Genomic DNA, 27,326 nt, shown 5'->3' on the forward strand with positions numbered 1-27,326 from the left:
GTCCCGCATCCACTCACATCCCGGTTGGTCATGTTCCAGTACGGGCGCTCGCCGTAGGCCAGCACCTCCCACATGACAATGCCGTAGCTCCACACATCGCTGGCCGAGGAGAACTTGCGGTATGCGATGGCCTCCGGAGCTGTCCAGCGAATAGGGATCTTCCCCCCCTGAAAAAGTGAGCAACAGTGGAGGCTCAGAGCATGCAGGGCTCAGGCATCCCTACCTCTCTGCAGCTGGGACAGCAGATTAGACAAGCAGGACGCTGGGATGGCATCTTCTAGAAAGGACCGAGGAGGCAATCTGCACAAGATAAGCCTAGAGGTGTACCTGAAGGATGACTTCAAGGTATTTCCAGTAGAGCAAGGAGAAAGCTGTGCTGTTTTACAAGGTCTTCTTCGTGCATAATTCTGTCCCTCAGTGTTCAAAAGAGGAATTCAAAGTGATGAAGTGGAGCCACGGGCTACCAGAGCACAAAAGCATGGAGCTGACCCTGGACGCAAGCAGAAAGCCTGACTTGAACAGACAAGGAGAGTGATGGCATGTGCTCCCTGTCCATTACTGCTTTGGCAGGCAAGCACTGAAGAGAAGGCCTGGTTGAATTAAAGGACAATGCTGACAAAAATCAGCGATATACGGGCTAAGAATACATTTAAGCTGGAAATGTCGTTGCCAGCCATCTGAAGAGGAAAGTTGTGGAGAACACCGGGTGGATTTCCCAGAGCAGCTAGGGCAGGCATGATGTGCCTGGGAACACCCTTCAGGTATCCCTATCCAGGGAGAGTTGCCTTCACCCAGCTGAGTCCTGCCTGCTCTGGCACACTCCTTGATGGGGACTGAAGATGAATGATGTGTCCTTTGGAAGAGTTCCTTTGGGGAAGTAATCTCCTGAGCAGGTCGAGGACAACAGAGGAGGAACACAGGATAGCATCACAAGTTTCTGAACAAGAAAGCATCCTCATTTCAGGAAACCCGGACTGAGACCTCACCAGAGATCTCAAACTCCTGATCCTGTCACTGCATCTTTGTGGTTCAGCTCTATCCAGACTATGCACCTAGTCTTCCTCCAGAGCAACCAGCTCTGGTGGGTTTCACTGTGCCAAGATGCCTAAAAGCCTCTGCTTGTGACATTCCTGGCAGCTGCTCCATCCTCTAGTTACCTCCCTGCTTGCATTCATACTGGGGACATGAGACAGTGTCTCTAGAAACTGGGCAGAATTGGAAAGGGTCAGCAGGTAGGTCAATACATGAGCTCTGGTCACTCAGGTCACCTTCCTGACCCAGTGCGGTCAAGATCAAAAGCGCTAGTGGAAAGCTCAGAGACTGGCTTGGTGGGAGGAAGGCCAGGGTATGTGTGAGTCTGTAGGCCACAGACAAGGAGATGGGCTGCTCTGACATCAGGAAGCCCTAGCTGATCTTGGACCCCTTCTTACCCTGCCACTGAGAGTCCCAAGGCCAAGATGCAGAAGATGCTGTACTTGAACCAAGCAGCAGGAAGCTTCCCCGAAAATAAAGGATCTGGAATATCAAGTTATTTCTTGAGATACCAAAGGGAGCAGCTGAACACAAAGACACACACAGGACACATTCTGGCTCACTTCTCCACTTGGCTGCAAAGCAAAGAGCATGAAGACCGTGTTCTCCAGGCTGGGCCACTGTGCACTCATCCCTCAGAGCTGCAACTGCTTTGGGCCGTGCTCTGCATTGCTGTCAGCTACCCCAAAGTAACCTGAAGCTCTTTCTGCTTCTCTAGTCTTGGTCCTTCTGAAAAATGATGCTCAGACTCCTCAGCTGCAGCTCCAAACTGGTCTCCATCAGGAACTGTCTATCCACCACATTTTCCCAGCCAGAGGTGTGCCTGGGGAGCACAGTAATTCCTTTCATGGCCAGAGAAGTGGAAAAAGAGCACATTCCCTCAATGTATTTCATTTGGTGACCTCCAGTGGAGGAGCACATCAAGCTCCAGAGCTGTCAGGTTGGCCAGAAAAATCTTAAAATGGCTTCACAGACAAAAGTGTCCTACATTAAAACAAAATCATCTAGGTTGCAAAGCCAACTCCCACCCTGTCCACACCCCTGAATGAGGCAGAGTCACATGGAAAAACTAGTGTGTGGCCACGCTGCTGAAGAGTGTACCATAACACCCACCTACTGACCAATGGCTCTAGGAGAACTGAAGGAGTGGATGGAGCTACACAGTCTAGGGAAGGACTCCAACAGGGACATGGGAGTGTCCCTGTGCAGTGGGCCGTGTTTGCCCACAGGAGCTGTTGGCTGGGGAGGTTTGATCAACCTCCTGCTCTCCCACCCTGCTTCTCTTTGTTCACTGCACACTTCAGTTCTGGGATGTCCCTGTATGAAGGACAATGCATTAAGGTTCAGAAGCTCTTTGAGTTCATGCTCTTGGTCCAGATATCAGCAGTGAGGTGACTGTCTCCATTCCTGCCCTGCCTATCTTGACTTGAGAGTGTCTAACTTTCCATCTGTCAGTGGCCTGGGGCAATCACCATCAGTAAGGATCAACAAGACTGCAACGCTAGGAGCCACGCACCGTGGTGGTGTACGCAGCATCAGGGTCATCCTCCAGGATGCGTGAGAGGCCAAAATCAGACACTTTGCAGACCAGGTTGCTGTTCACCAGGATGTTGCGGGCAGCCAAGTCCCGGTGCACGTAGCCCAGGTCAGACAGGTACCTCATGCCTGCTCCGATGCCACGCAACATGCCCACCAGCTGGATGATGGTGAACTGCCCATCATGTTTCTGGAAAGGAAATAACCCAGAGTTCATTCGTGGTTTTCACCAGCATCCTATTGATGCTGGTCTTATTAAACTAACCCCCTAGTACCTCTCATCTTTGGCTTAGTACCTCCTCTAACCCCAGTGCCTCTCTCTGTCCCCCCAGCCCATTTCTGCCCTCCCAGCGCCTCTGACACACTGTTCAGGCAGGTGTCCCTGCCTTTGCAGTGCCGCTCTGGTGAGCCAGCCATGATGCCCTGGAGCCCGTGTCTGCTGGAGAGGTGAGAGCCCACAGCACACCACTCTCGCACAGGGATTGCAGTGGCCGTGAGGCTGAGGAGCAGGAACCAGCCCCTCCTCCAGTCACTCAGCCCAGGGGTATGTGCAATGAATAAAAATACAAAAGAGCTCCTTACCCTGAGGAAAGTGTCTAGCGAGCCGTTCTCCATGTATTCAGTAACAATCATTACCAATTTGCCTGCAGAAGACAAGGGAGGTCAAGTGAGCAGAGAAGTCACCTTCCTCTGGGAAGCCCGGAGCCAGGCTTTTACTGGGAGAGACATGAATCCAGGCCTGTGGATCTCCTGCAGCTCCGCAGAGCGGTCTCACCCCTGCACTGCACAGGACGGGCAAGATGGTGGGGATGTGGCAATAACCCGGGCACTTACCCCTCCCTCCAGGTGCTATGGATGTGGCTAGGTCAGCTTCGTTATCTCGCTGAAATTTGCATTCCATTAGCATAACGCTTTGCATCAGAATGTGCCTTTTTGAAGGAAGTCTTCAAATTATGATTCAATACAGGCAGCCTTTAAAATAAATGCTAATGGGTAGGACATCTCCTAAACCAATAACCCTGACCTGGGATGGGTCACCTGGATGACCAATGGGGTGGGATGGAGGGGACCCCGGGTAAATGGGCATCTGACAAGTGAGCAACTGGGGCAACCAAAGGAAGGAGAGCACCCAAAGTGATCCCTGACCCCCATCTCCCAGGGTGCCCACAGGGAGATACATCCCAGCTCTGCCCCACCATAGGGTCCCGTCCCCACCAGCCACATACTCTTGGTCACCACACCCTCCAGGTGGATGACGTTGGGGTGGTCGAACTGCGCCATGATGCTGGCTTCGCTCAGGAAGTCCCGTCTCTGCTTCTCCGTGTAGCCTGCTTTCAGTGCCTTGATGGCCACAGGAATCTCCCTCTTCCCTGGCAGCTTCAGGCGGCCATAGCACACCTCTCCGGATTCCCCTGCAAGGCAAGGGAAGATGAGGGCATGAGGAGATCCTCAGCTTCTTTCATCGACCCACCAGCACCACGGATCACCCAGTCTGCCGGCACACTCACAGAGTGCTGCAGCCCCTCAGAACTCCTGGGTTTTTTGTGCATCACTGCCTCTTTCTGAGGACAGAAAGGATTGCCCATCTCCAGCTTCCAGTGCCACCTCTGGGAACTGGGCAGAAATATCAGCAACCACCTCTCTCTGATGCCTTTTACTGAAGGCAGTGGGCCAAGAGCAGTGATTACAGTGGCACTTGCTTTACTGCTTTTAATGAACAAATTTGGGAGTCTCTTAGAGCAGCAGGGATGTCTCAGCCAGGCTTTCTAGTGCTGCTCTGGGGTAAGCCATTGGGGTGCTGCTGGTGAAGTTCCAGCTCTGTCTCTGCCCCGTGCTTCCCTGCAAGAACCTGTTCCTATGCAAAAATCACTTTTGTTCTGAAAATTTACCATTTTGCTTGCAATTTCATTTGCACCTTGCCACCCCAGACACTTGCTTCGAGGTTTGAAAGCAGGGTGGCCACCTTGGAGCACCCACGCGGGACAGGCTGAGCCATCGGCTGTGTCAGCCTGAGCCGTCGGTGCCACGCCAGCTGAACAGCAACCTTCCGCACCAGGCTGCCTCCAAAGAGTTTATTTCATGCACCAAAACCCCCCACTCTATCCATGATTTTGATCTCAAAAGGATAAGGAGCAGATGAAGCCCTGGCTGAGCACTGTGCATGTGCTGTGTAGCCTCCCGTGGTCCCAGTGGGCCCCGGGGACAGCACAACCTCAGAGCGTGAATTTCCCTGAGCAGACACGATGCAAAGAGACAGCCTGGCCCGGGGACTCACCAGACCCAATGACCTTTTCGATCTTGATCCGGGAGGCCTCGATTTCACGGGTGAACTCATGCACAGCTTGGCAGGGGTCCTCGTACGTGTGGGGGTCAACGTAGAACTTGGACTCGGGGAACTTCACTGCCAGGTTTCAAAGGGGAGAGAGGAGATAAGCTCTTTCAGGCAGCCCTGCTGAGAAGTAGGGGCACCCAGCAGCCAGGCAGAGGATGGACAGGGGCCGGACTTCCTGGGTTGACATGCTGAGGAGCCACAGAGGTTGCAGCCCCAAGGAAACCTAAGGCACTCTTTGGCACAGCAGTGTCCTCAGAGCAGTCCAGGACCTGGCTGCCCAGGTCTCTTCCATGTGATTGTCCCCCTCCATCATCCCCCCACCCCCACCCCTCGCCTGTGATGAATTTTCCACTCTTCTGGCCTGCTGCTGTCTCGGATGAACCTGCCGCAGTCCCATCTCATGCTGTGCAACCCTTCAACCCTGTTACCAGGATGCCCCTGGGATCAGAGCCCCCGCTCAGCTCTCCTAGACACATCCCCAGAAGCAGGCAGTGGTCAAAACCCTTCCCCCTGGAAACCACAGCAGTGCCAGTGGGTAATGGTCCAGGTCCCTGCCCATCCACAGGGCTGAGGTCCTTCACACCCAAGGGGCAGCAGCAGGGAGGGTCCTACCTTGCCCATTCTGATAATGCATCTTCTCCTCGTCGGAGTCCTGGAAAGCCTTGCTGTACCCACAGTGCCTGCCGCGAGGACACAAGGGTTAGAAGAGGTGCTCCTGTCCCTCGTTCCCACAAGCAGCCCAAAGGCAGGGTGGAAGGCAATGCGTGCCAGGGCTGTAGGCAGCCCAGGAGGAGGTGGAGATAACACTTGGCCCTTCACCAGCTGCATCCCTGCATCTTGCTGGGCTGACACTTTGGCCTGCAGCGAGGTACTTTCCAGGTGCTCTCCAAGGCTTGGCAGTGCTAAAAGCTGCATCCCTTTTGTCTACTCTGGGCAGCCGCATATGTGCTCCACATGCCTGGCTCAGCCATGCTGAGATGTAGCAGACACAGTCCACCTTGGACCTCTCTGATGGAGAAGAGCTCTCTCCACTCCTGACCTACCCCCCAGCCCATTCAGTCAGCCCTCGTACCGGTAGTGGTACGGGTACTGGTATTGCTATGGCTATTGCTATCACTATTGCTGCTGCTATTGCTATTGCTACTGCTACTGCTATTCAGCCCACTGGCATGAGGGGAAGGTCTGGAGACTGGCTCTGCCTCAGGGAAAGTGGAGGCAGGGTGTCCCCTAGATGAAGTATCTTGGTTGCTTATTAATCCCTGACCTATGGATGCTCTGCACAAACTGAGAGGAGAACAGTTGCATCCAAGTTCTCCCATCCCTCCTGCCCCACTTGGTGACAAGATGCACTGACCTCCAGAAAACACTTACCTCTTCTTGCAGATTAGGACCACCAGCAATGCGATGAGGCCAGTGATGAGTGTCAGGCAGATCCAGACAATCGTCATCGTGTCGTATCGGAGAGAGACTGGAAGAAGCGGGATAGGAAGGAGGTGAGCTGGAGTGAGAAGCACTCTGCTCTGCTTCAGAAACTCATCTACCCCACTGGGGTCATGTTCTTCAAAGACAAAGCACCATTCCCCATCCAGCCCCATCTTTGGGGCTCTCCCAGTGTACAGGAACCATTACGTCCTTCCTCCCTCTTCTTTCTAATGCATAAACACATCTCAGGAGGGCAACCTCAAGCAAGCCCTGCAGGCTGAAACCCCAGGAGATGTGCCTCCAGCCTCTCTCCCTGTGTGGCAGAGGCACTATCATCATGAACAAGGGTATCGCCATCCCCCATGCTTCCAGTCCCACACTTCCCACATCCCACAACTGCACACACTCACCTGGCTTCCCTGTTTCCACCTCCACGGTCTGACTGAACCTCCCACAGCCAGCAGAGGTGCGAGCCCGAACCTGGAAAATGTAGCGGGTTGCAGGCTTAAGCCCAGAGATGGTGGCAGCAGTGCCCTTGGATTTCAGAGTCGAATAGCTCTGCATTTCCTTGTCCTGGGGAAAAGCAACATCAAAAACCTTGCTGCAGCACCACAGCAGCCACAAAGTCTTCCAAAATAGTCCTTTGTGCAAGGCTGGCTGATAGCAGCAATTGCACCAGCAGGATTTAAACCAAGCCATGCCCCTGTCTAAATCCACCACGTTGGGACTGGTTTGCGGCGGCAAGCTCAGCATTACCTTCTCGTAGTACTTGATCTCGTACTCCAGGATGATGCCGTTGGGCTGGTCTGGCTCTTGCCACAGCAAAGTCACGCTGTTCTGGCCCGTGCTCTCCTGGCGGACCACCACCACCTGGGATGGGGCTGGGGACACAGATGGCAGGGTGTTAGGTGCCTGCTGGTGGGGGTCCTGCATGGGCGAGGGCAGCAGGACACAGCAGCAGAGAAGGGTGGAAGTGGAGCCCCATGCAGGACCCCTGGTTTAAACCATGTTTCTTTTTTAATTAAAGCCATGTGGGGATGAGTGCTATGAATGGGCTTTTTGTTAGCTTCAGTTGCCTCAATCTCTTTCCCATGGAGTGAGCAGGCTCCAAGGAGATGAAAGAGGAGGGCACTGTCCCAGCACAGGCAGGAGGGGACACTGGTGCTTCGCTGTGATCTGGAGCCAGAAAGGAGAAGGGGCTGCGGTGCTGGAGGTCATGGAGATCCCTAGCAGGACCCTGACCCCTCCTGCCCCACCTAGGGAAGGGGGAGAGGGGCAGGGGAAGAGGGAAAGGGGAGATGCTAAATGCCCAGAGGGGTGATCAGGGACTGAGCATCAGTCTAAAGGTGCCCTGGGGGTGCTTCTCCTGCCCTGAGATACTCGTCATCTGCCTGGGCCTGGGTTGGGAGCCTGTGAATCGGTCCTTGTACCTGCTGTGTCCAAACTGGAGCTGCCACAGCTGCAGAGGCCAACTCACCAGCCTCTTTTGCCTCTGGGAAAATCTACCCTGGAAGGACCCCAGAGAGTGTGGTGGGGTGCTGCGATGGCCAGGCGCAGCCATTGGGTCCGACTCATGGGAAGGGGTCAGGCACCCCTTATGACCTTAACTGCCGAATGAAAAACGGGATGAAAAATGGTGGCTCTGGGGAAGATGGAGCTGCTGTCTGCCATGGCTGCGGCGCGGGGGCAGACACAGAGGCTGGAGCAGCACAGAGATCAAAAGAGGCCGCAGGAGCTGCAGCAACAAGTGGGGCACCCGGGGACAGAAAGGCAGCAGTTATAGCTCAGTTCGTCTTCGAGCTGGCTCCTCTGAGAAGCAGAAATCACTGTTGGGACACAGGATCCTGGGGAGCTGGGACAGGGTGGGATGGTGGGAATCAGCTAAACCCCACGGGCACGTGCAACGCCATCTCTCCTAACAGCCCCAGGGCATCTCTGCTGCACCCGCTCCTGCCCTGCTCAGCTGCCCTGGGCTGGGGGGACAAGAGTGACCAGCACCCAGCATGGGCAAACCACCCCATGCAGTGCAGCAGGGGTCCCTCAGCCCCTCCTGGTGGGCAGGGATGCTCTGTGGTGTGCAGCAGCTGGAGCACCATGCTGGCACGGCAGCTAAACTTCAATCACTACCAAATTCCCAATCCCGCTGGTTTCGCAGCACCTGCTCAGCATCCACTTTCTAGCAGAGAGATTGAAATGGGAATATTCAGCACTTGGAGAGCTGAGAGGGAGGGAGAGCATCCCCCTCCAAGGCATTAGGCTGATGCTGCTCGTCAGCACTTGGAGGGATCACGCAGGAGTGAGCCAGCAGGACTGAGCTGTTTCCACGTGGGCTTGGTGGAGGGCTGAAGAAGTGCTACGGGCAGGCATTAGTAACAAAAGGGCCTTGTTCTCGTGCCAGCCATGAGCTAACCCAGCGAGGCTCCCCGGGTTTCTCCTTCTGGCACCACCACCATGAGAGCAGAAGGGGCTCAGCATCACGGGAAGTTCCCGTGGGCTCGTTTCCAACTGGGAGGATTAACAAGAAGGGTCACTCCCTGCCCTGTCCCCTCTGCCCGCAGCGTGCTCCATGGAAAGGGGCTTAGCGGGGCTCTGCTCTGGGGAGGTGCCCAGGTGACCCTGGAGCAAGGTCCTGGCCCACCTGGGCTAGAGCATTGCTCAGAAGTATTTCCTGGGGAAAGAGCATTTCACACCAAGGGATTTGCAAAGATGAGACATGCATGAGAGAGACGTTTCCCAGCAAACGTTGCTGTCACCTGCCAGGGCCTGGCATTGGTGTGAGTTAAGAGCAGAGCATGAACTGCTGCTTGGCCCTTTGGGAAAGGACAGAAGGCTGGAGGAACAGCCTGAAAGATTCATGCTCCACTTAGTGTTCCTGTCAATAAACAAGTGTTCTCCATGCCCCCTGTCTCCTGCAGAAAAGGAGCCTCCACCAGCAGCTGCAGGCTGAAGTGGAGGGAAAGGATGAAAAAGGATACCATGAACCAGATAAGGGTAAGAGTTGCCTTGGGCAGCAGCTTGTCTCCAGCCCTCCCCAGCTCCCTGAACCTACCTCCAGCAGCAGAGAGGATAGGGGTCATATCTCCCGGGGGTCCCATGCCCACCACCAAACCAGCCCTTGGCTGCTAGGGCAGGTTCTGGCTCCTGCAGATACTGGCTGGAGCAACGTCGGAGCAACATCAGCATCACCCATACAGGCAAAGCCTGGAGGGGGGTGTCTGCTCCTCCTACCTGCCTGGTTTGTCGTGATGTTGGCAACTGCAGCTCTCCTGGACTCCAGGCTGAGGTCAGACACGCCGTTGACGGCCTCCACCCAAAAGGAGTAGTTGGTGTGGGCCAGGAGGTTGGTCACCGTCAGCGCTCCTTGCACCAGGCTCATCTGCTGGGGCACGAAGCGGATCCCACTGCCGCACGCCTCACACTGGCCAGCGTCCCCCGCGCAGCGCCTGCAGACCACGTTGTACACGATGTCAGCGCGTCCCCCCTTGTCCAGGGGCGGGCCCCACTCCAGTGTCACCGAAGTGCCATTTACACTGGAGATCAGGTTCACAGGAGCAGAGGGGGGCCCTGGAAAAGAAGCAGAGGTTCAGGCAGAGCTGGGTCTGCTGAAGCACGTTGGGACTGGCAGAGCATGGGACCAACGGGGAGGTGCACCTTGGGCAGCATGTACCTGCGCTTACAAACAGTGCTACAGGGACGACAGAGCTGCCCAGAGGGGGAAATGCTCCAAACAGAAGACAGCAAAGACACAGACAGGTCTTGAGGTGAAATGCTGTGGAGGTAAGGTGTTCTGGATCAGGATGCCAAGTACCGGGCAGGGAAGAGCTGATGTTTGTTCTGGGGGAAGCAGGAAGCGATGGGGATGTGGGAAGATTTTGGGGGAAGAGCCAAGGTTTCAATAGGCTGGAGGGTGGAGAGCAGGATCTGCTCATCTAAAGGGAAGGGTAAACTCACATTTCCTGGGGAGATTAACATTCTTGGGTGGATAAGTCCTAGGGAAACACAAGGTCAGATGTTGCTGACCTGTCTTTCACCCTGGCTTCAGCTAGCAGCCTTTCTGCCCTCCTGGACCGACTGCAGAGAGGAGGACTCCTCTTGGGACGCTCTTGTCCCCTTTTAATAGCACTGGGCGCCTCAAAGCAGCCTATTGCAGAGAGCTGAGTGGAAACTATATAACAAGCCTGGTGCCACCGTCCACCCACAGCGAGGGAGAGTGCAGCGGCACTTGCGCTGGCCCGTGGCCTCCCAGGGGTCTGACCACCCTGGGCATTTCTGCAAAGGAAAGCAGCCAGCAAGTGGCTGACACGCTGGCTGGTGTGTGAGCAGGTGAGCTTGCTGGCAGAGCCATGATCTCGCCCCGCTCTGTTGCAGGAGAGAGCCCTGGGAGGGGAGCAGACTCTGGCCAGGGATGTTTGGAGAGCAGCAGGGTGAGGATGAGAGAGAGGGCAGGCGGCTAAGGGGGGGTCTCAGCTCGTGTGCTGAGAGAAAGGCTGCTACAGCACCTTGGGCAGCATGCAAGAGGCAAGGGTGCATGATGGGCTCAGCCCGGGAACATCTGCCGTGTCTGAGGACGTGACACCTGCCCCACTGCAGTGCAGACGGATGCCTGGGCAGCCGGGGTACTCACGCGTGCAGGCGGCCGAGGGGGGGTCCTGCACCGCCCTGTAGAAGCTGCTGTCGCAGCGGCACACGCGGGCCGCCCGGCTCTCCGAATGGCTGTGCAAGGGGCACTTTGCACACAGCTGGTCCCCGGGGGCCGACTTATAAAATCCCAGCTGGCAGGCTGCAGAGGAGGGAACAGAGGTCAGAGGGATGCGCCTGGATGAGGTGCACCCCACGGCTTGGCGAATCCCACCAGTGCAAATCTGGACCCCACTTTTAACCCCGTCCCAGTGCATGGGAAACCAGCCCTTCTCCCCAATGTCTGGGTGAGTCCCCCCTCAGCTGTGCAGCTGGAAGCCAGGCTCTGTGAAAACTGCTTTTGTCTCTGCCCCCAGGCTGTACTTGCTGCCATCCTGGTACCTGTTCCCCACTGTTTCATAAGCAGACTTGGGTGCCTCTGCTTTTCGTGAGCTGCCTGCAAAGCTCGAGGTGCTCTCCTTGCACCCATGCCTGCTGCCCAGAGCTCTCCCCACTGCAGCCACCCCTCTGGGCCACTGCCTAGCCACAGGGCAGGGAGCGCTGCGAAGATCAAACCAGGCAGCACTTTACGGCACATTCCTCACTTCACAGTGGTTGCCACACCACTCGTGGTGGGTTTTGGTGCCCAAAAGCATCCATGTGGGCGGTTTCAAGAATTAAAATCTCCGCACCTGGGACATGGTGCATGTCCCTCTGCAAGCCCCTGGTGTGCTGCTATACGAAGCGACAAATTTCCTTGCACAAAACAAGGGAAAACACCCTCTCTCGTTTCACGTTGCAGCAAACCGGCAGTGCATGCATGCTGCCTGCTCTCTGTGGAGGGACAGCAAGGCCACATAAGCCAGCCTGAGGGTTTTTTTTGACAACACAACCTGCCTTCAGTTGCTCTGCCTCTTCCTGGTGCCGTGGGCTGTGCAGCAGGAGCACACGCTCATCCCACACTAGGGCTGGCATCCGTCTGCTCTGTCCTACCCCCACCTTTCCCAGCAGCTCCTCGGGTGAATCATTTGTCACACAAACAAACAACTCGCCTCTCGTTAGGAAAATTGATTAGCTCAAGAGTGACAGGTGGCATGTCAGGTATCTGTCTGGGTGTGGAAGGATCTGTCCTCTCTTGCAGATTTCGATTCCAAGTAAGGAAAAACAGCCTCTGTCTGGGTCCCTGTATTCATCAAGTACTTCTAGGACCAGTTCCAGTGATTCAAGCATTGTTCCTGGCTCTGACTCATTTCTGGTTTTCCCTACTGAGGTAGTAATACCTTCATTTTCTCGTCTTTACCCCCAGTGGCCAGCTCTGCATACAGCCTCAATTTTTGCTTCCAAGCATGTAGACGGGTTTTGTTTGCAATCCAGCATCCCTGGTGGTCTGGGTCCCTCCGTGCTGTCTGTTTGTTCTGCTTCTAGGTGCTGATTTGTTTTCTTATTAATAACACTCCTTTCCTTGCCACAGATCTCCCTGGACTGACTGCTACCAACATATTTCACATATCACATGCTGCACAGTAATACAACAACCTCTTTATAACTGAGATACTTCCAGCAATGGCAGCTGAAGGCAGTGCTCCAGCCACACACATCCCTGGAGGCTTGCTGGTCCCTCTTCAAACTCTATCACCAGCTCCTGTGGCACTTTTTCACCGAATGCTACTTTAAAGACAGGGGGCCAATACCACCAGCGGGATGTACACGTGCTGCACGTGCCAGAGATGTTGGTATCGCGGGTTTGTATCACATCTTGGTACAGCCGGCTGGAAAAAGCAAAGGCCAGCAGTTCCAGAGTTTGTTCCTAAATTCATGCTCCTCCACTCCCCAAAGGGCATCAAAGCAAGCAGCAGAAATGCCCAAACTGGGTGCAAGGGAAGGCAGATGTAACTCACAAGGAAATCGCAGCAGCTCGGGACTGGCTTTGGCTCCCCAGCTTTCTTGATGCCTTTCACCTCCTCAAGGGCATCAGAAGAGGAGAGAAAACAGGGAGGCAGAGTTGGGAGAGGAGGTTTGCTGTCCCCAGCCAGCCACACCAAGGACAGCCCAGGACATTTGCCAAGCTCTGGTGCTGACTGGTCCTCGTGATGCCACACACTAAGAGAGCCAGGGACACTCTGCCTTTACCAAATGTCCTCTGCCTGAAGCTGCAACACCCTCTGGTCTGCAACCTTTTGTTTTTGGGTGTAAGACTGAGATGAGTGCTGTTACACCCTGTTCTCAGGTGGGGACAAATCTGGGAGGTAGCCAGCTGGGAAAAAAACCCCACCCAAATCTCTAAGAAAGAAAAGTTCCCAGTTTTTCCATGTGGGAAAGGATGAAGACACGGCATGAGCACAGACTACCAGATGGGAACCGAGCAATGAGACAGCCCCACAGTCCATGCTGGGCAGCATACATATCAGGATTTGCTGCCTTCAGCTTGTCTGAATCCCCCTTGGACCTGCAAACCACCGTCATCTCTACCCATGCAGCAACCAGGGACTCTTGATTCAAGAGGCACTGGAGTGTTCCCCCCACCAATATTTAATTAAAGGCAGAGAAATCAGTGCTACATCAGGTATGGAGAGAAAAAGCTAGCAGGAAGGATGGGAACACGAAGCGCAGCCGATTTGCACCAAGCAATTGTAATCACTTAGCATTCAATGCTGTAAAAGAACACCATTAATTACCTGTAGCAACGATTCACCATTATTTTAGATGCACTCAGGGGGAAAATTATCCTAAATGACAAATTACAGGTGAATTTGTGCACCAGGGCAGAGCCGTTGGGAGCCACCTCCCAGCACCTGGACAGCACGAGCACGAGAGGAGGCTTGGAGAGCAACTGGGGCTGGGGCAGGCACTGCTCTGGACGGAGCCATGCACCTCTGTGCGTTTCAGTGCTTGCTTTAGATGGAAGCAGGACACACGTGCAAAGCCTTTCGCAGGCACGGGAGAGCGCACCAGCTTGGAACCTGCACAAGGTATGAAATCCCTACAGTATGGGATGACAGGCATGTCCTGCTCTGGATTGAGCTCTTTCATGCCAGGCCAGTGACACGTGGAAGACCAGGACCTCCAGGATTAGTTCTGATAAGAGCAAAGCAGCAGAGAAGTGGCCAGCGAGAAAAATTCAGTCGAATGCACCAGATCTAAAATCCACAGGGCTCCACAGCCATGCTTGTCGCACACACTGAAGCCACCAAAATCTGAAGCCACCCACCAGGGAGGTGCAGGACGGTTGTCCTGCTGTCTTCACTGCAACAACCTACTGCCGCCTGCCAGAAGTGCCCTCCCAGGAGCCCTGCAGAAGGTGGGGATTTCTTTTTTTAAATTATTTTATGCAATTTATGCCCTTGCTCTGTGTCGGAGGATCTCGGGTCCTGCCTCTTTGCGGACCACCAGAAGTCCTGCTACTGGTGTCCTCCTTCTGTCCCCAGTGCCATTCCCCCTGTAAAACCCAGACAAGGCGCCTGTCCTTGCAGTTTCATCTCACGGTGTGGTTTTACAGTGCACGTGGGACAGCAGCAGACCTTCACCTGCAGCCCAGCTCAAGACTTGCACATCTACACTGGGCTTGCAGCCCAGACACCTGGCTGGTCCCAGTGTCACAGGCAGAGCCTACAAGAACCAACACTAAACCCGTGCTTGGCAGAGCACATCTCCAGCCCTCTGTCGCATAGGTGGGTCCCCAGTTATCATCCCAGCCTCTTGGGGTCAATACCACGGGTCTTCCACTGATCCGCTCCCCACCCCCGCACAGCACATCTTGCCTTTTTTTCCCAGCCCACCAGCCCCACTCTTGCACGCATCGCCTGCCCAAGGGACCGCAGAGCAGCAGGCTTGTCTCAGAAACAGCGAGCGTGGGGAGGGCTCTGCCAGCCATCTGTAGTTCGGTCCATTTGTTTCCCTCCCTCTCCATCCTCTGGGGACAGGACAACATCTGCTAATAAGCTGGCAGAGCTCGGGAGATGATAGATGAACCTGTCGAGGATATGCTAGCCGGGAACGAGCCGCTTTTCTCAGTCCGAAGTCATCGTCTGGGACTAGTGCTCTGCAGGTGGCCCTGGTGGGACCACCAAGGGCTACTTCGGTGGGGCTGCAAATGCAAGCATCAACCCCATGTCGCTCCCTCTCAGATCCCTCCTCAGCCCAGGAGATTTGGGTAGGGAGATGGCACAGCTGGGAGGGTGCCATGGGGCAGCTCCGTGGCACTGGTGCCACCAATTGCCCATTTCCCTGACCCTGCAACAAAGCTGGGCATCAGCAAGCACCAGAAGAGCAGCCATGTACCTCCCTTTGGTGGTGCTGGGAAGAGACAGAGATGGAAATAAGGGTGTCATAGCCACTGTGACAGCCAGACAGGCACCAGTCCCAGAGCCTTCCAGGCTACAGGAGAAGCTAACACACAAAATCCCAGCTCCTTTCAATCCAGTTTCAGCCTGATGCCTCCAATCTCAGCTCCCACATGACACAGACACTGAAACAGAAGCGTGTTATTCACAGTCATGTCTTAAAAAGAGGCATCTGCTTCATTGCCCCAAACCTTGTGTTTTTGCAAGGCTGTGCTCCCCTTTTCCTGCAATCCCAGGTCAGCCCAGGCTCTGTCCCCAAGTTGGTCGGTGGTCTGGAAGGGGTTTTGAGGGCTGGCTTTCTCAGGCAAACTCTTGGTCCCCAGATCATGCACCGCCCCACAGCTGATGCTCTGTACATCCTTTGTGTGCTGCTTGCCCCTGCACTGTCTCACACCCCTGATCACTGCCTTACCTCCCGCACCTGAGCTCCACCTTACATCCCTTCCCACAGCCCAGTTCCCACCTTGCACCCCCTTTGCACAGCTCACAGCCCTTCCCACCCCCAATACTACCTTACAACCCGTCACAGCACTCCACACGACTGAAGTCGTTTCATATCACCCCAGACTCCACCTCACATCATCTCCCCGCTGCTTGGCCCTTCTTCCCACAATTCAACCCATCTCACATTCCTTCACACCCCCAAATGTTGCAGAGTGGGAAACAGGGGGAATTTTCACCCATGAAGATTTTGAAAAGCTAGCAAAATCCTACGCATCAGGCTGTGAGCAAATGGCACGTGCAGCAAAGGGCACCCTGCACAGCTTCTTGCTCAACACCCAGATTTCACGGCTACCAGGACAAGTTTTATAAGGAGGGCCCTGCTCTTCCAGGTGGAGTAATTCCAGTTGTAGTGCTGGGCAAACTGGAACCATGGTGGTCCAGACTGGCTGCATCCCAAACTGGACTTCTGCATGGCACTGCCATAGAAAAATCAGCAGGTCTCACTTCTTGCCTTGAAATCAGGACTGTTGAAAGCACCCCTGACTCTGCCCTGCTCTTATTCCCTATATCTTTAAAAAAAAAAAAAAAAAGCAGGAAACATCCAAATCCCAGTTTGCTGTGAGTGCTGCTCTGCTGCCTGGTGCAGACAACCTTCTGCGGGAGCGAAGTCGAGGTGACACTGTGCAGACTTATGTAGGTGAGACAGCCTGGCACGCTCTCAGAGCGAAGGCTTTTTTATAAAGCTTATCTGGGGAAATGCTACAGCTTGCAGGAGTTGGATGGAAACAGGCGGCCTAATGCTAGAATTAGAAAAAAGCTGTTTTCAAAACTCAGTCTTGTTGGAGGGTTTTACACAGAACTATCCAAGGCTTCTGAAAAAAACACATTTTTCACCAGACCAAAGACAAACCCAGAAACGCTGTGTTCAGGAAGGAGCGGGGCAGAATGGGAGCCACCCCTGCAGATGACAGTGTTGGAGGTAACCCTGCATCCCTGCTGCAAGGCTTCAGGGACCAAAGATGCATAAATGAAGAAAGGACATACAAAACTCCAAGAACTTGATCCCAGTCCCTGCAGGAACCAGTATGCAGCTTTGGAGGGTTTGTGAGCCCTCTCACAACATGCGTATAGCTATGGATATATACAGGGGCTGAGCTTCAAAATAAGGGTGCCCAGCACTCCAGCAGAAGCAAGTGAAGAGCATTGCAGGGGCCAGCACAGCTCTCGCCCCCGCACAGCTGAGCACCACCAGCTTTTGGATCCCTTTCTCCTTCACAGAGAAGTGTCAGCAGCAGCATCTTGTTTTCAGGAAGGGGAAGAAGTCAGCACACAAGAAGCAGTGACATGGGTGGTGTCTGGATCTCATGCCAAGTACAGAACAAATTTTTGGCACAGTCCTACTGCTCTGTGGGAACGAGGAGCATCTTCCCCATGCAAGGCGATCACACCAAGCCTCCGAATGTGCTGGTAGCAAATTTAAGGTCCCCAGCCTCCCATTGCATTGCACCATCTCCAGTGTAAGTACTGGTGCAAAATGCCAGGTCTTTCCTGCAGACCTTTTCTGAACTCCCCAACAACAGCTTCCCCAGCACCTGCACACTGTTAATCCAGAGTAACAGCCTGTGTTCATGACCTGAACCTGGCCAAGTTCTGTGGAAAAGAAGAGTTCAAATCACAAAACCACATTCCAAAACTGGTGAAGGTCTTTGAGTACTGCCAGATCCATCCACCAGAATCCAGCTGCTCTTCAGCACTTCTTATAGGGACTACAGAGATCTACGAAGCACAAATGAAATTTGTTTCATCCTCATCAATGCCCTGAACTCCAGCCTAGCATCATTCTCACCCTTCATCTGTGTCAGTGGCTAAACACAGCAAACTCAGAGGAAAAGTGGCAAACAATAAAATACTCAGCCAGGGACAAAAAACATGTTCTGTTTGTGGGGAAAGGGCAGCTCTGCAGTCATCTCTGTCCTTTTTGTTTGTCCCTAACCAGAGAAAAAAAATGGTTTTACATCTTGGGGGGTCTGCTTTGTTTTGTTTTCCTAGTAAATGCAATTGGCCACTTGCTTGAGTTTTAGAGGAGGGAGTGAAGGTGCTGGAGATACTGAGATCACCTCTTCCTGCACCCTGCCTTCTCCAGCACGCTCGCTGTGCTAAATTATCCATGCACACGCAGCCCAGAAGACCTGGGATCTAAACAGACTAATTAGCAGCCAGGTCTGGGACTATAAGCTGGAAGACAAGTGTGAATCCAAGGATCCCAGCAGCACCCATGGAAGGGGCCTCTAGTGCTTGGATCAGTCTCCTGGTATTGCTGGGATTATCCCCAAAACTACATCATGGTGGTCATGGCTGTGTTTAGATTAGTCATAGAAATCCCCAAGGAAGGAGATCCTGCCGCCTCCCCAGTGACCCGTCCCGGGGCTGGATAATCCTCCCAGGCAAGAATTTTTTCCTAATGTCCAGCCCAAACCTCGCAAGCAATTTGTGTCTCTGACACATCTTCTTTGCAGTCTGTTCCCATCTGAAGTCTGCTACCTGGATCCTGAACAGTCCTAGCTTATGTGGTTTGGAAAACAAACTGTCTTCTTTTTTTTAGGGTGTGGGGCTTTGCATGGGATAAACAGAAGGCGATATAATCTTACCAGACGGTATTACTGTCTTTACAAAGTGGCTGACTGGCTTGCAAACCAACAATGAAAATCTTGTGAGTCACTAAGTTTCTTTGATTTTCTTGCCTGGCATCACTGAAAGGACATTTGCATAACTCCCATAGCGCATCTTCGAAACTATCACTGCTCCTGCCCTTGAAAGGTTTATTTTGGTACACTCACGGCAGAAGCCCTCTGTGGTGGGCACCCAGGGCACTGGTGCAGTCTAGCTCTGGGTACGACAGCCTGGTACCATGCCAGCAGGCACAGGAGACTCTGAGCGGGTGTCACTGAGGTGCATCACAGATGCCAAGCCTGCGGCTCTGAGCTGGCATGCGTGCGCTGGGATTTGCATAGAAAGTCTCCTTGAAATCCACACCGATTTGTGAAGAAATGCAAAACGTATTCCAACACGTTTGTTTGGAGTTGCAATGACAGGGTATTTTGACATACATTTATCTGTCACCTCGATATATGGTACATATGCTTCCAGGCAGGACCTAAGGGAGGTGGAGCCCAGCCTGATAATGGGTGCACTGAAATCCCAGGTTTGCTGATTGACAGAGGCACGTGTGACCCCCAGGCACATTTTTTGGGGGGCCCCGTGTAGCTCAGAGCCAGGAAAGAGGGGTTTTGCTTGGAGTCAGCTCAACAAGACCAGTGTCCTGTTTCCAACCAAGCAGCCGGTATCGGCTGTTTCACGTGAAGACACAACACAAGGAGCTCATGGTTGCTCTGTGATGTTCTTACACAGGTGGGAAAAAAATCACTGTTAGCAGAAAAAGGGGAGAGAAGCCTGAGGCTTCTCAGAGCATCTCTGACTTAGAAAGGAACAAGGAGTCTGGGGAGAGAAGAGAATGGAGCAAGGCTCTGGTGGGCTCCCTTAACCCACCAGCATATCTTTCCTCCTCCCTGCATGCTTCTCCACCCTTCCTGCACTGAAGGAAGGGAGCACAGGCTGTGGTCTCCCTGGGTAGGTATCCAGGGGCAAGCAGCATCCCCACCTGCAGTGCACTGGGCAAAGGGGTCCGTCCCCTCGCGCCCAAGCCCAAGGAGAGCAGGTCGCATGCCTCCACCTTTCCTCCCCTTCCAATATCAGCATCTGGACCACATCTGTTCACACAGCTGCAAAGGTGTGCTGCTGTGGCCGCAGGTCATTGCCCAGCCCAGCACAGCTGGAGTCCATGTCTCTGACCTGGCTTCCCCTGCCAATGGCTTCACCTGTGTCATTTTGTCCCCTGGTGTTTCCAGGGCTTACCCTGACCCTGTGTGGCTAGGGCTGTGCCCACCAGCATGGTACATGGGTGATGGGGTGCAGCTGGGTGGGGTTTCCCCTCCTCTCACACCATATAGCTCTGCTCCCCCCAGCTGGAAAGTCAGTCTCCACTGACTTTCTTCTTAAAGGTCCATGGATGCAAAACTGTATTCACAAGCACATAATTACCAAGCTGGGTATTTTCTCCTCTTAATTAGCAATGCCGTGGTGCTTTAATTGCTCGATTAAAGTTGCCCACGAGGAAGGCTTAAGGTACATTAAGTTTGCTGATTGGTTCATCAGCATGAATCCCACCAACTGGAAAAAATTAACTGGCTTCCAGATTGCTAACCAGACTTTCCAGATCCATTTCCACCAGCCATGTGCCACAGGAGGCACAAGAGAGCCCAGCAGCAGAGGGGTTTGTCCATGAGGGGCCAGCAGTCCTTCTCCTGTTCCCACCTCTCCTTCAGTTTGGGAGCTGGAGGGGAAAGGGTCCCAGCAGTGACAGCTTCCTTCTCTTCTCCTTGTCCAGAGGACACAGGCCATTTTTTCAGCTTAAGCAGAGCTGGATGAAGTCTACCCCAGGGCCAGATCCTCATTCAGCCACACACATCAGACCCCTGTTCGGTAGCTGTTATCACTCAGCCCTGGCAGGCTACAAACACCCGTCCTCATCTGCAAATGGGCTGATGGAGCAGCAATTGCTTAATTGTTGCTCCCTCATCACTGTTTTCCAGCCAAAGGCAACAGCCAAACTGAAGCCCCTGAGCACCACAGGAGGAAAGCAGCCAGAGCAATCAGGACACCCGGTGGCTAAGATGCCTGGTCCCAAACTTTTGACAAAAATGTCTGAACAGCGAGTCCCACTCCTGAAACCCATGGATATACCGCAAAGATGCTCTTTGGGAACTGCATTTCTGCCAAAGGCTCATCCACCCGCTCTGACAGCAGGGAAGGTGGCTGTTTTACCCTTTTTCATTTGTTTGTTAAAGAAAAAGCTTCCTGGGAGATTCTGCGCTCCTGGAGGGTGTCCGTGGCTGGCAGCTGGATGGATGGGTTTGTGTCAGCTCCCAGAGAGCAGCACCATGATCCGTAGCCGTGGCACTGCTACCAATGGTCCAAACTGAGTCTCTGCACATGTACAACTCACAATCAGCTGAACAGATTTTAGCCCAACTTTCCAGTTTTGCTCACTGACAGCTGGTGACAGGCACAGCCCAAGCAATAATTCAGATCTGCCCCAAAAGGCTGACCCCAATGCAAGGGTCACAGCCCCAAAGCCTTGGTGGCTCAGGAGCCCATCAGCCCTCCCCAAAGAGGGGCTGGCCAGGGCTGGTAGGAGGGGTGTACGTGAAGAGCCACTGTCTTCACCTGCCTGAGCCTCCCTGTCCACCTCTCTATCCATCCACAGGACGTGGTACGCATGTCCTGGATCTCAGCCTCACGGCTGTTTGAGGAGGTGGCTTGTGGGTTTCTTCCCTTCCCACAGAAGCAGACCCAAGGTTAAAGTGCTCCCCTTTCTCATTTCTCTAATTGCACTGACCTTATTGAAATGGGTCTCTATTTGTCCTGTACAGCAGCTGCATATAAATAAGGTGAATTATGCTGATTGTCTTCTTATTTGATAAATTGCTGGGACAGATCCTTTTCACTTATGCTATTGCTTAGTCTGCTATTTAGGCAGGGCAGTCGCTATTTGCTGCGTTTAAGAGATACTAACATGTCTTGCTGTGGACTGGTACATTCCAAGGAGGAAAGAGCAGCACATCCGAGGCTGGCTGTGGATGGCAGGGGTGAGGGAAGCAAAGTTCTTCAGAGCCTTCAAAACAGAGGGGAAAAATGAGTGGGGCAGCAGGGCTGTGCTGCCCTGGGAGAAAGACCCCGAGGGGTTTCACCCTTGGGGTGGCTGTGGCAGAAGATGCCACAGACTAGAAGCTGGGAATTTTAGGAGCTGGCAGACCCCAGGACCCCATCAACAGCTGTGGCAATTCATGCTCAAACCTGGTTTCTGCCCAGTAAGGCACTGCAGCACCCGTGCCCAGCCACAGTTGGAAAAGGGGGTCCTGTGCCTCTGAAGATAAAGCTGCAGATGCATGAGGCACAGATATGGGGGACAAATGCCTTGTGCAGTGCAGGGCTGTGACACATCTGATGCCAGGCTAGCTGGTGTCCTTAGCGTGGTCCTGACCCCAGTTCCCCTTGCGCTGAGATCTGGCCTCCCCAGTCCCATGGAAACTGCCCCTCACATCCTTATGGTAAACACCAGGACATCACAACAAGATGAAATGTGTGGATCCCGCCGAGGTAAGCGCAAGGAGTCAGAGATCCCAGCCACCACCCTCCTGCCCAAAGAAAGGGGCACCCAAGGTGATGGCTGACAGTAAAGGGGACGAGAGGCAGAGAAGTTCCCAGGTTCCTACGCATCCTCCACCACGTACCACCTCACCCCGTCCTTCCCAGCTCTGTGGCACAGCCTCCCTTCTCCTCTGAAGGGCTGGGAACAGCTCTGGCCATGATCTGGTTTCCTGAGCTGTCTTCCATCACTCTGGCAGGTCCTTAGAAAAATGAACATTAAAGAGGAGGGGGAGAAACCTCCACTGTTCAAACATCTTTAGCTTTGACAAATAAGGCGTCCGGCTGTGAAAGGCGGAAGGAAATTAATTTGGAATCACATTTTAAAGACTGCCATAGAGGCAAAGTATCTTCTGTCTAATTTTTTTCCCCCCAAGCAAAAAATGAATTTCCCTGATATTTATAGAAAGATTATTAGGGCCACAAGGAGTGATTTATATCATCTCATCCCTGTGACGGAGAATGAAAAATTGCTGGGGCGACAGCCACTGGAATCCTGCTTTTGTCCGCCTGACAATTAAAACGGCTAATTTCCAACTCCAACAGATCCACTGGGGTTATAAATCATTCTGGAAAGGCACTTTTCACCGTGAAAAATGAACTCTGCCCCAGTCAAGCACAAGAAGCTTAGAACAGACATTTGCATCTGTTTGCTTTCTTGTGTAAATATAGGTACTCCTGTTCCACACGCACCCACCAAAGGAGATGCTAGGAAGGAGGTGCTGCCCCTGCTTGCTTGATGCTGGGCTATCAAACTCCCCGTGCTAGGAACTGGATAAATGGGACAGGGAAGGCAGGAGGGTGAGACAACACTGAGATCAGAGAAAATCCAGTGACATTTCTGTCCTGTTTCTGACGCCACAAGCCCTGGAGAGCTTCACCCGAGAGCTTTGCTGGTTGAGCAGCATGGGTCTGAGTCCGCCTGCATGCAGAAGGGCCAGCTTCTGCCTGGGTCCACCCCATCTGGGGAGGCAGGCTGGACCACGCTTCCTCCTGTGCCATGCCTATGGGTAGGGGCAATCCCACCAGAAAAGGGCAGGAGGGCAGAGAAGGAGCTCTCCCACAGCTTTGCTCTCAGGAGAGAGACAAACATATCTGAGGAAACACAGGAAAATGAGGCAGGCTGAGGACAACACTGATGCCAGGGCTTCCCTCAGCCTCCAGGCTTTGAGGTGGTGACCTCCTGAGGCAGAGCCTGCTGTAACAGGACCACAGGAGGGGGAATACAGGGAAGGGGTGTTTGGACCTTCTGAACCAAATCTCCAACTTGCAGCTCCTTGCAGTCATGGGGCTGGGACCCAGCTGTCCAGGCAGCCCATGCCAATGCCCCCTCCGATGGTAGCACGTGCCTGGCCCCATGCACACTTAGCACCCCCTCTTTAACTTGGGAGAAGATGACCCTTTCTGAATTATCAGATCTATCAGAGGACACACCTGATCAACACGTGGCTCAGGGGCTGGTGCCATCGGAGGAATTTCGGCTTTTTTGCCTTTATGATTCTATGATTCTATGATTCTATCCCAGGACGACTTTCAAATCAGTGGTCACAGGCCAGAGGAGTTTTGGATAGAAGCATTTATTCTGCCCGTCCTTCCCACGCTGCGTAGCTGGGGACCTGCCGGCACCGGCGCAGGTCCCAGCGGCACCTGGATCGGTTCCAGTCCAGCGTCAGACGTCCTAACCTTGCATCAAGTCTCCCTGAGACAAATGGTACACTTGACGTTTCCACAAAACTCAAACAAAAATCCCGCACTCTTATTTGTGCTGCTCCCCTAAACACCTCCCATAAAGAAACGGAGAGCAAACAAATCTGTGCGGAGGGCTCTCCTGGGGAGCCCCGAGTGCCGTGCTCTGTACACACACATCCCCGTGCCTGGTGCACGGCTGCTGCTGGTCACCCCGCTTCCTTATCACAGTTTGTACAGTCGGCAGCCTGACATCTGCCCAGCGGCACAGAGGGCCCCCAGGAAGGCTCTCCGCACCCCCGGGTGGTGGGGCTCTGCAGCAGCCCCAGGTGACGGATGGACGCAATAACCTTGTTTCACAAAAACTCAGTGTTTTTCTTTTTGCATTCCTTGCTTTCAAACCCCCTGCCAAAGGGAAGTGAGCGGTGGGGCATTTTGGAGAGGCCCAGTTGTGCTTTGCTGGAGTGCACCAGCAGAGCTGCAGGGGGCACCGGGCTGGAACCTCTGGGCCATACACTCCACGGTAGGGAAGGATGAAGCCAGGGCAGCCCCTGTCCAGATGCCAGCCCCCATTGCAAAGCCAGTCCCCATCCCAAAGCCATGCCCTGTGCACCAGGACCTGTCACAGTAAGGCTCACAGGAGCTCCCAAGGAGCTTGCTGGTGGTACCACTGACACGTTTTAGAAGCATGAAGCTGGCCAGTAAAGGCTTGGGCAGCCCTTGGCCTCCACAGAGGCTGGCTGTCCAAGTTTTTGTGAGCAGGCTTCTGTGCTCAGCCCTTCCCCAAAGAGGCAAAAGCCCCTTGCAGCCATCCCTCCCCTTGCAGGCACCGCTAGCAAGAAGCAGGGACTCACCCGTGCAGGAATCCTGCTGCTCTTCGTAGCCAGCACTGCACACGCACTTCCCAATGGGCACCAACCATTCTCCCTCGGCACTGCAGTACATTTTGGGGGTGTCCCTCTCCTCCGAATGGCCCACACACTCTCCCCGCACTTCCACCAAGGAGGACGAGTCCGCCCCAGTCACAGCCTCGGAGAAGGACGCCAAGTTCCTCACCATTGCTGGGCACTTCTTGTAGTATACCCGCACCGAAACGATGGCGATGCAAGCACCTATGTCCTGGAAGGCCAAGTAGAAACCCCTCTTGCTCAGTGGCCCCACACCCCGCACCTCCGTGTTCAGCTTCAGGCGCCTCACCCCCAGGTCCACGTTGGTGAAGCTCTCATCAGCTGCGATGGTGTCGATCTTCATAAACTGGCTCTCCCGGGTGCTGGTGCCCAGGTCCCGGTCGGACTCCAGGTAGTAGAGGTTGAAAGTCTCCTTGCAGGTGCCCAGCACACCCGGCATGCTGTTACAGTCCCGCAGTGTGAACTTAATCTCTGCATAGACCCGCTGCGCACCATCCCGTTGAACCCAGTTGGTCCGTAGCCAGTTGTTCTGGTTGGGGGTCATGACATTACAGACCTGGTAGGTGTGGATGGGGCTGAAAAACTCATCCATTTCATTGATTGAATCCCACTGCGGGACAGAGAGAGAACAGGTCATTCCAGACGTCCCCGAACACCAGGCAAGCACGGGGCATGCAGGAGTCTGCCATCACCCAGCCCGGGATGAACTCCCTCTGCTCCTGCAGCTGCGCCTGGACGAGAGATCACTGCTGCCACAGGCCAAAGAAAAATGAGGATGAGCAGACTTTACCCAGCACTAATTTGGGCAGTAACTCTCACAGCCCACCCTGATGCAGAGCTGGGTGAAGTGCACCCCTGTTCATAGATGGGAATGCTTGTACGAGGCTGATTTGATGGCAGAAACTGATGGCAGTGTGTTTTTGGGAGGGCTCCAAACCCTCCAGACCATGTCTGCAAGTCCCTTTTCTTGGTGCTCAACCTGCCATTCACAGCAGCAGCAGGAAGGCACCTACGTGGTGCTCACCTGGGTGCCTTCCGACTCATGCAATCTCCATGCACAAACTAAACAGGCCGCTTTCCAGCTGGAGAATGAGCTTTGGGGTGCATACCATGGGGTGAAGGGGAAGCATGCAGTGAACACAGGACTTCCAGCAAGAAATGGGGGGTCCATGGGGGCTCAGAGCCCCCTTCTTCCCAGGCAAGGTGAGGTCAGATCTCCAGGGCGCTTACAGCTTGACAGCTTTGGGGTTAAAATTCAGTGTAGCAGTGCAGCAGGATGAGCTTGGGGAGGAGATGCTGGGCAAAAGCAGGTTGCAGCAAGCAGGATTGCAATGGAGGGGTGGTCTGGGTGAGTTCAGAGGGACAGGGACATTTGTGTTATCCAAGGGAGGGATGTTAGGTGGTCTTGACTGATGAGAAATGAGAAGTAGTGAGATTTTGGATACAAATGAGCTCCACAGCTGAGGGACAAGTTGAACTTAGTTGTTGGGGGCTACAGGACACTTCTGGGGGCTTGCTCTTGCCTCACATGTCTCCCTCTCCACCTTCTCCAACCCCACCAACCCCTCATCAGGACCCACAGACCTTCCCTTCTCTGGGGGCTTCCCACCACCTCTTCAGCTCACATCCCTGTCCAAACCAGGCACCCCAATCACATCCCCCATGGATGGGTCTGGAACCCTGAATTCTTCTTATGGGAGAAGGAGGAGGAGGAAGAGGAGCAGAGGAGGACTTCAAACCTTCTGACTTTTCCCTGGACTTAGCAACAGGCTTTGAAGATGCCTGAGTCCCACCACCGTGCCCAAGTCCAGCTGTGAAGGGCAGCCCCAGATGCAGCCCTGCAGAAGTTGGGGAAGGTACTGGCACCCCTGCAGCACATGCTGCTCTGCCTACCAAACCATCATCCCCCACAGCCTCAGCACCCCCCTGCTTGCACCTCCCTTGGGTTGCCGGCTCTGCCTGCCCCATTGAAGGCAGCTGACAGGGAGCAGCCCCCCACCTTGGCACCGTACATGCCCTGCCTACCTGTGTGCTGTCTGGGGGGGACTGGGGGGAGCCAAGCAAAGCTCCAGCAGTGGTGCACAGAGCAGGAAAACAAATCTTTTAAGCAGCATTGCAAGTACATTAAAATAAACTCCTGGGCTTGCTGATGGGGCAAAAATGGTGTTTTCTTATGCAAGTGGTGACCTGCGTTTCATTACAGACACAAAACCAACAGCAGCCCTGAGAGAAGGAGCCTGATGCTCAGCTCAGAGGGTGTGAGCCTGAAAACTTCACCCCAGTGACTGTGGGAGCTGATGAGAACATAGATCTGCTGGGACAGGCACCCGACAGCCTCGCTACGTGGCCGCCAGCATTGCAGGGACAGGGCATGGCTAGGGGAGGGTATCACACCTCCAGAGCATAAGAGATACTGGAAAGAGGTTATCAGTGATACCTGTAAGACAGCCTGCTCCTTTCTCCCCCCTCAGATGGGAAGGTCCTTCCTCACCTAACCTCCTTAACCTGGGGAGCAGGTGTTACTGTGCCTTCTGCTAGTGGTAGGGTGATGAGAGCAGTCATTTCAGTGATGTGCATCTTCAAAACTCCCCCAGCATCTTGCATTTAGGAGAAAACTCCGCTTCTCACTCCTAAAGAGCTTAAAGCAACCCAGAAAAGGCAGCAGCTCCAGGTGCAAAATCCAACGAATGCTCATTCAGAGGGGAATATTGCTGGCAGAGGGTGTGAAAGTCAAGCCACTGCCAG

At 54.0% G+C, this 27,326-nt stretch overlaps 1 protein-coding gene across 1 annotated transcript in view; it reads right to left on the bottom strand.

The window, feature by feature from the left end:
• The window catches only part of EPHA8 (EPH receptor A8), a 38,397-nt gene that overhangs the window by 3,530 nt on the left and 7,541 nt on the right, over positions 1-27,326 (bottom strand). Inside the window, exons 2-14 of the mRNA XM_009334125.1 lie at positions 24,528-25,191; positions 10,947-11,102; positions 9,551-9,886; positions 7,079-7,203; positions 6,733-6,895; positions 6,272-6,368; positions 5,513-5,580; positions 4,844-4,969; positions 3,795-3,980; positions 3,151-3,212; positions 2,549-2,758; positions 1,074-1,076; positions 18-167 (exon numbers count right to left, since the gene is read on the bottom strand). Coding sequence (XP_009332400.1) covers positions 18-167; positions 1,074-1,076; positions 2,549-2,758; positions 3,151-3,212; positions 3,795-3,980; positions 4,844-4,969; positions 5,513-5,580; positions 6,272-6,368; positions 6,733-6,895; positions 7,079-7,203; positions 9,551-9,886; positions 10,947-11,102; positions 24,528-25,191 — 2,346 coding nt within the window. The remainder of the gene's footprint in view (positions 1-17; positions 168-1,073; positions 1,077-2,548; positions 2,759-3,150; positions 3,213-3,794; positions 3,981-4,843; positions 4,970-5,512; positions 5,581-6,271; positions 6,369-6,732; positions 6,896-7,078; positions 7,204-9,550; positions 9,887-10,946; positions 11,103-24,527; positions 25,192-27,326) is intronic.

This window comes from Pygoscelis adeliae, unplaced genomic scaffold, assembly GCF_000699105.1.
Source record: "Pygoscelis adeliae isolate BGI_AS28 unplaced genomic scaffold, ASM69910v1 Scaffold291, whole genome shotgun sequence".
In the NCBI taxonomy this organism is placed as follows: domain Eukaryota; kingdom Metazoa; phylum Chordata; class Aves; order Sphenisciformes; family Spheniscidae; genus Pygoscelis; species Pygoscelis adeliae.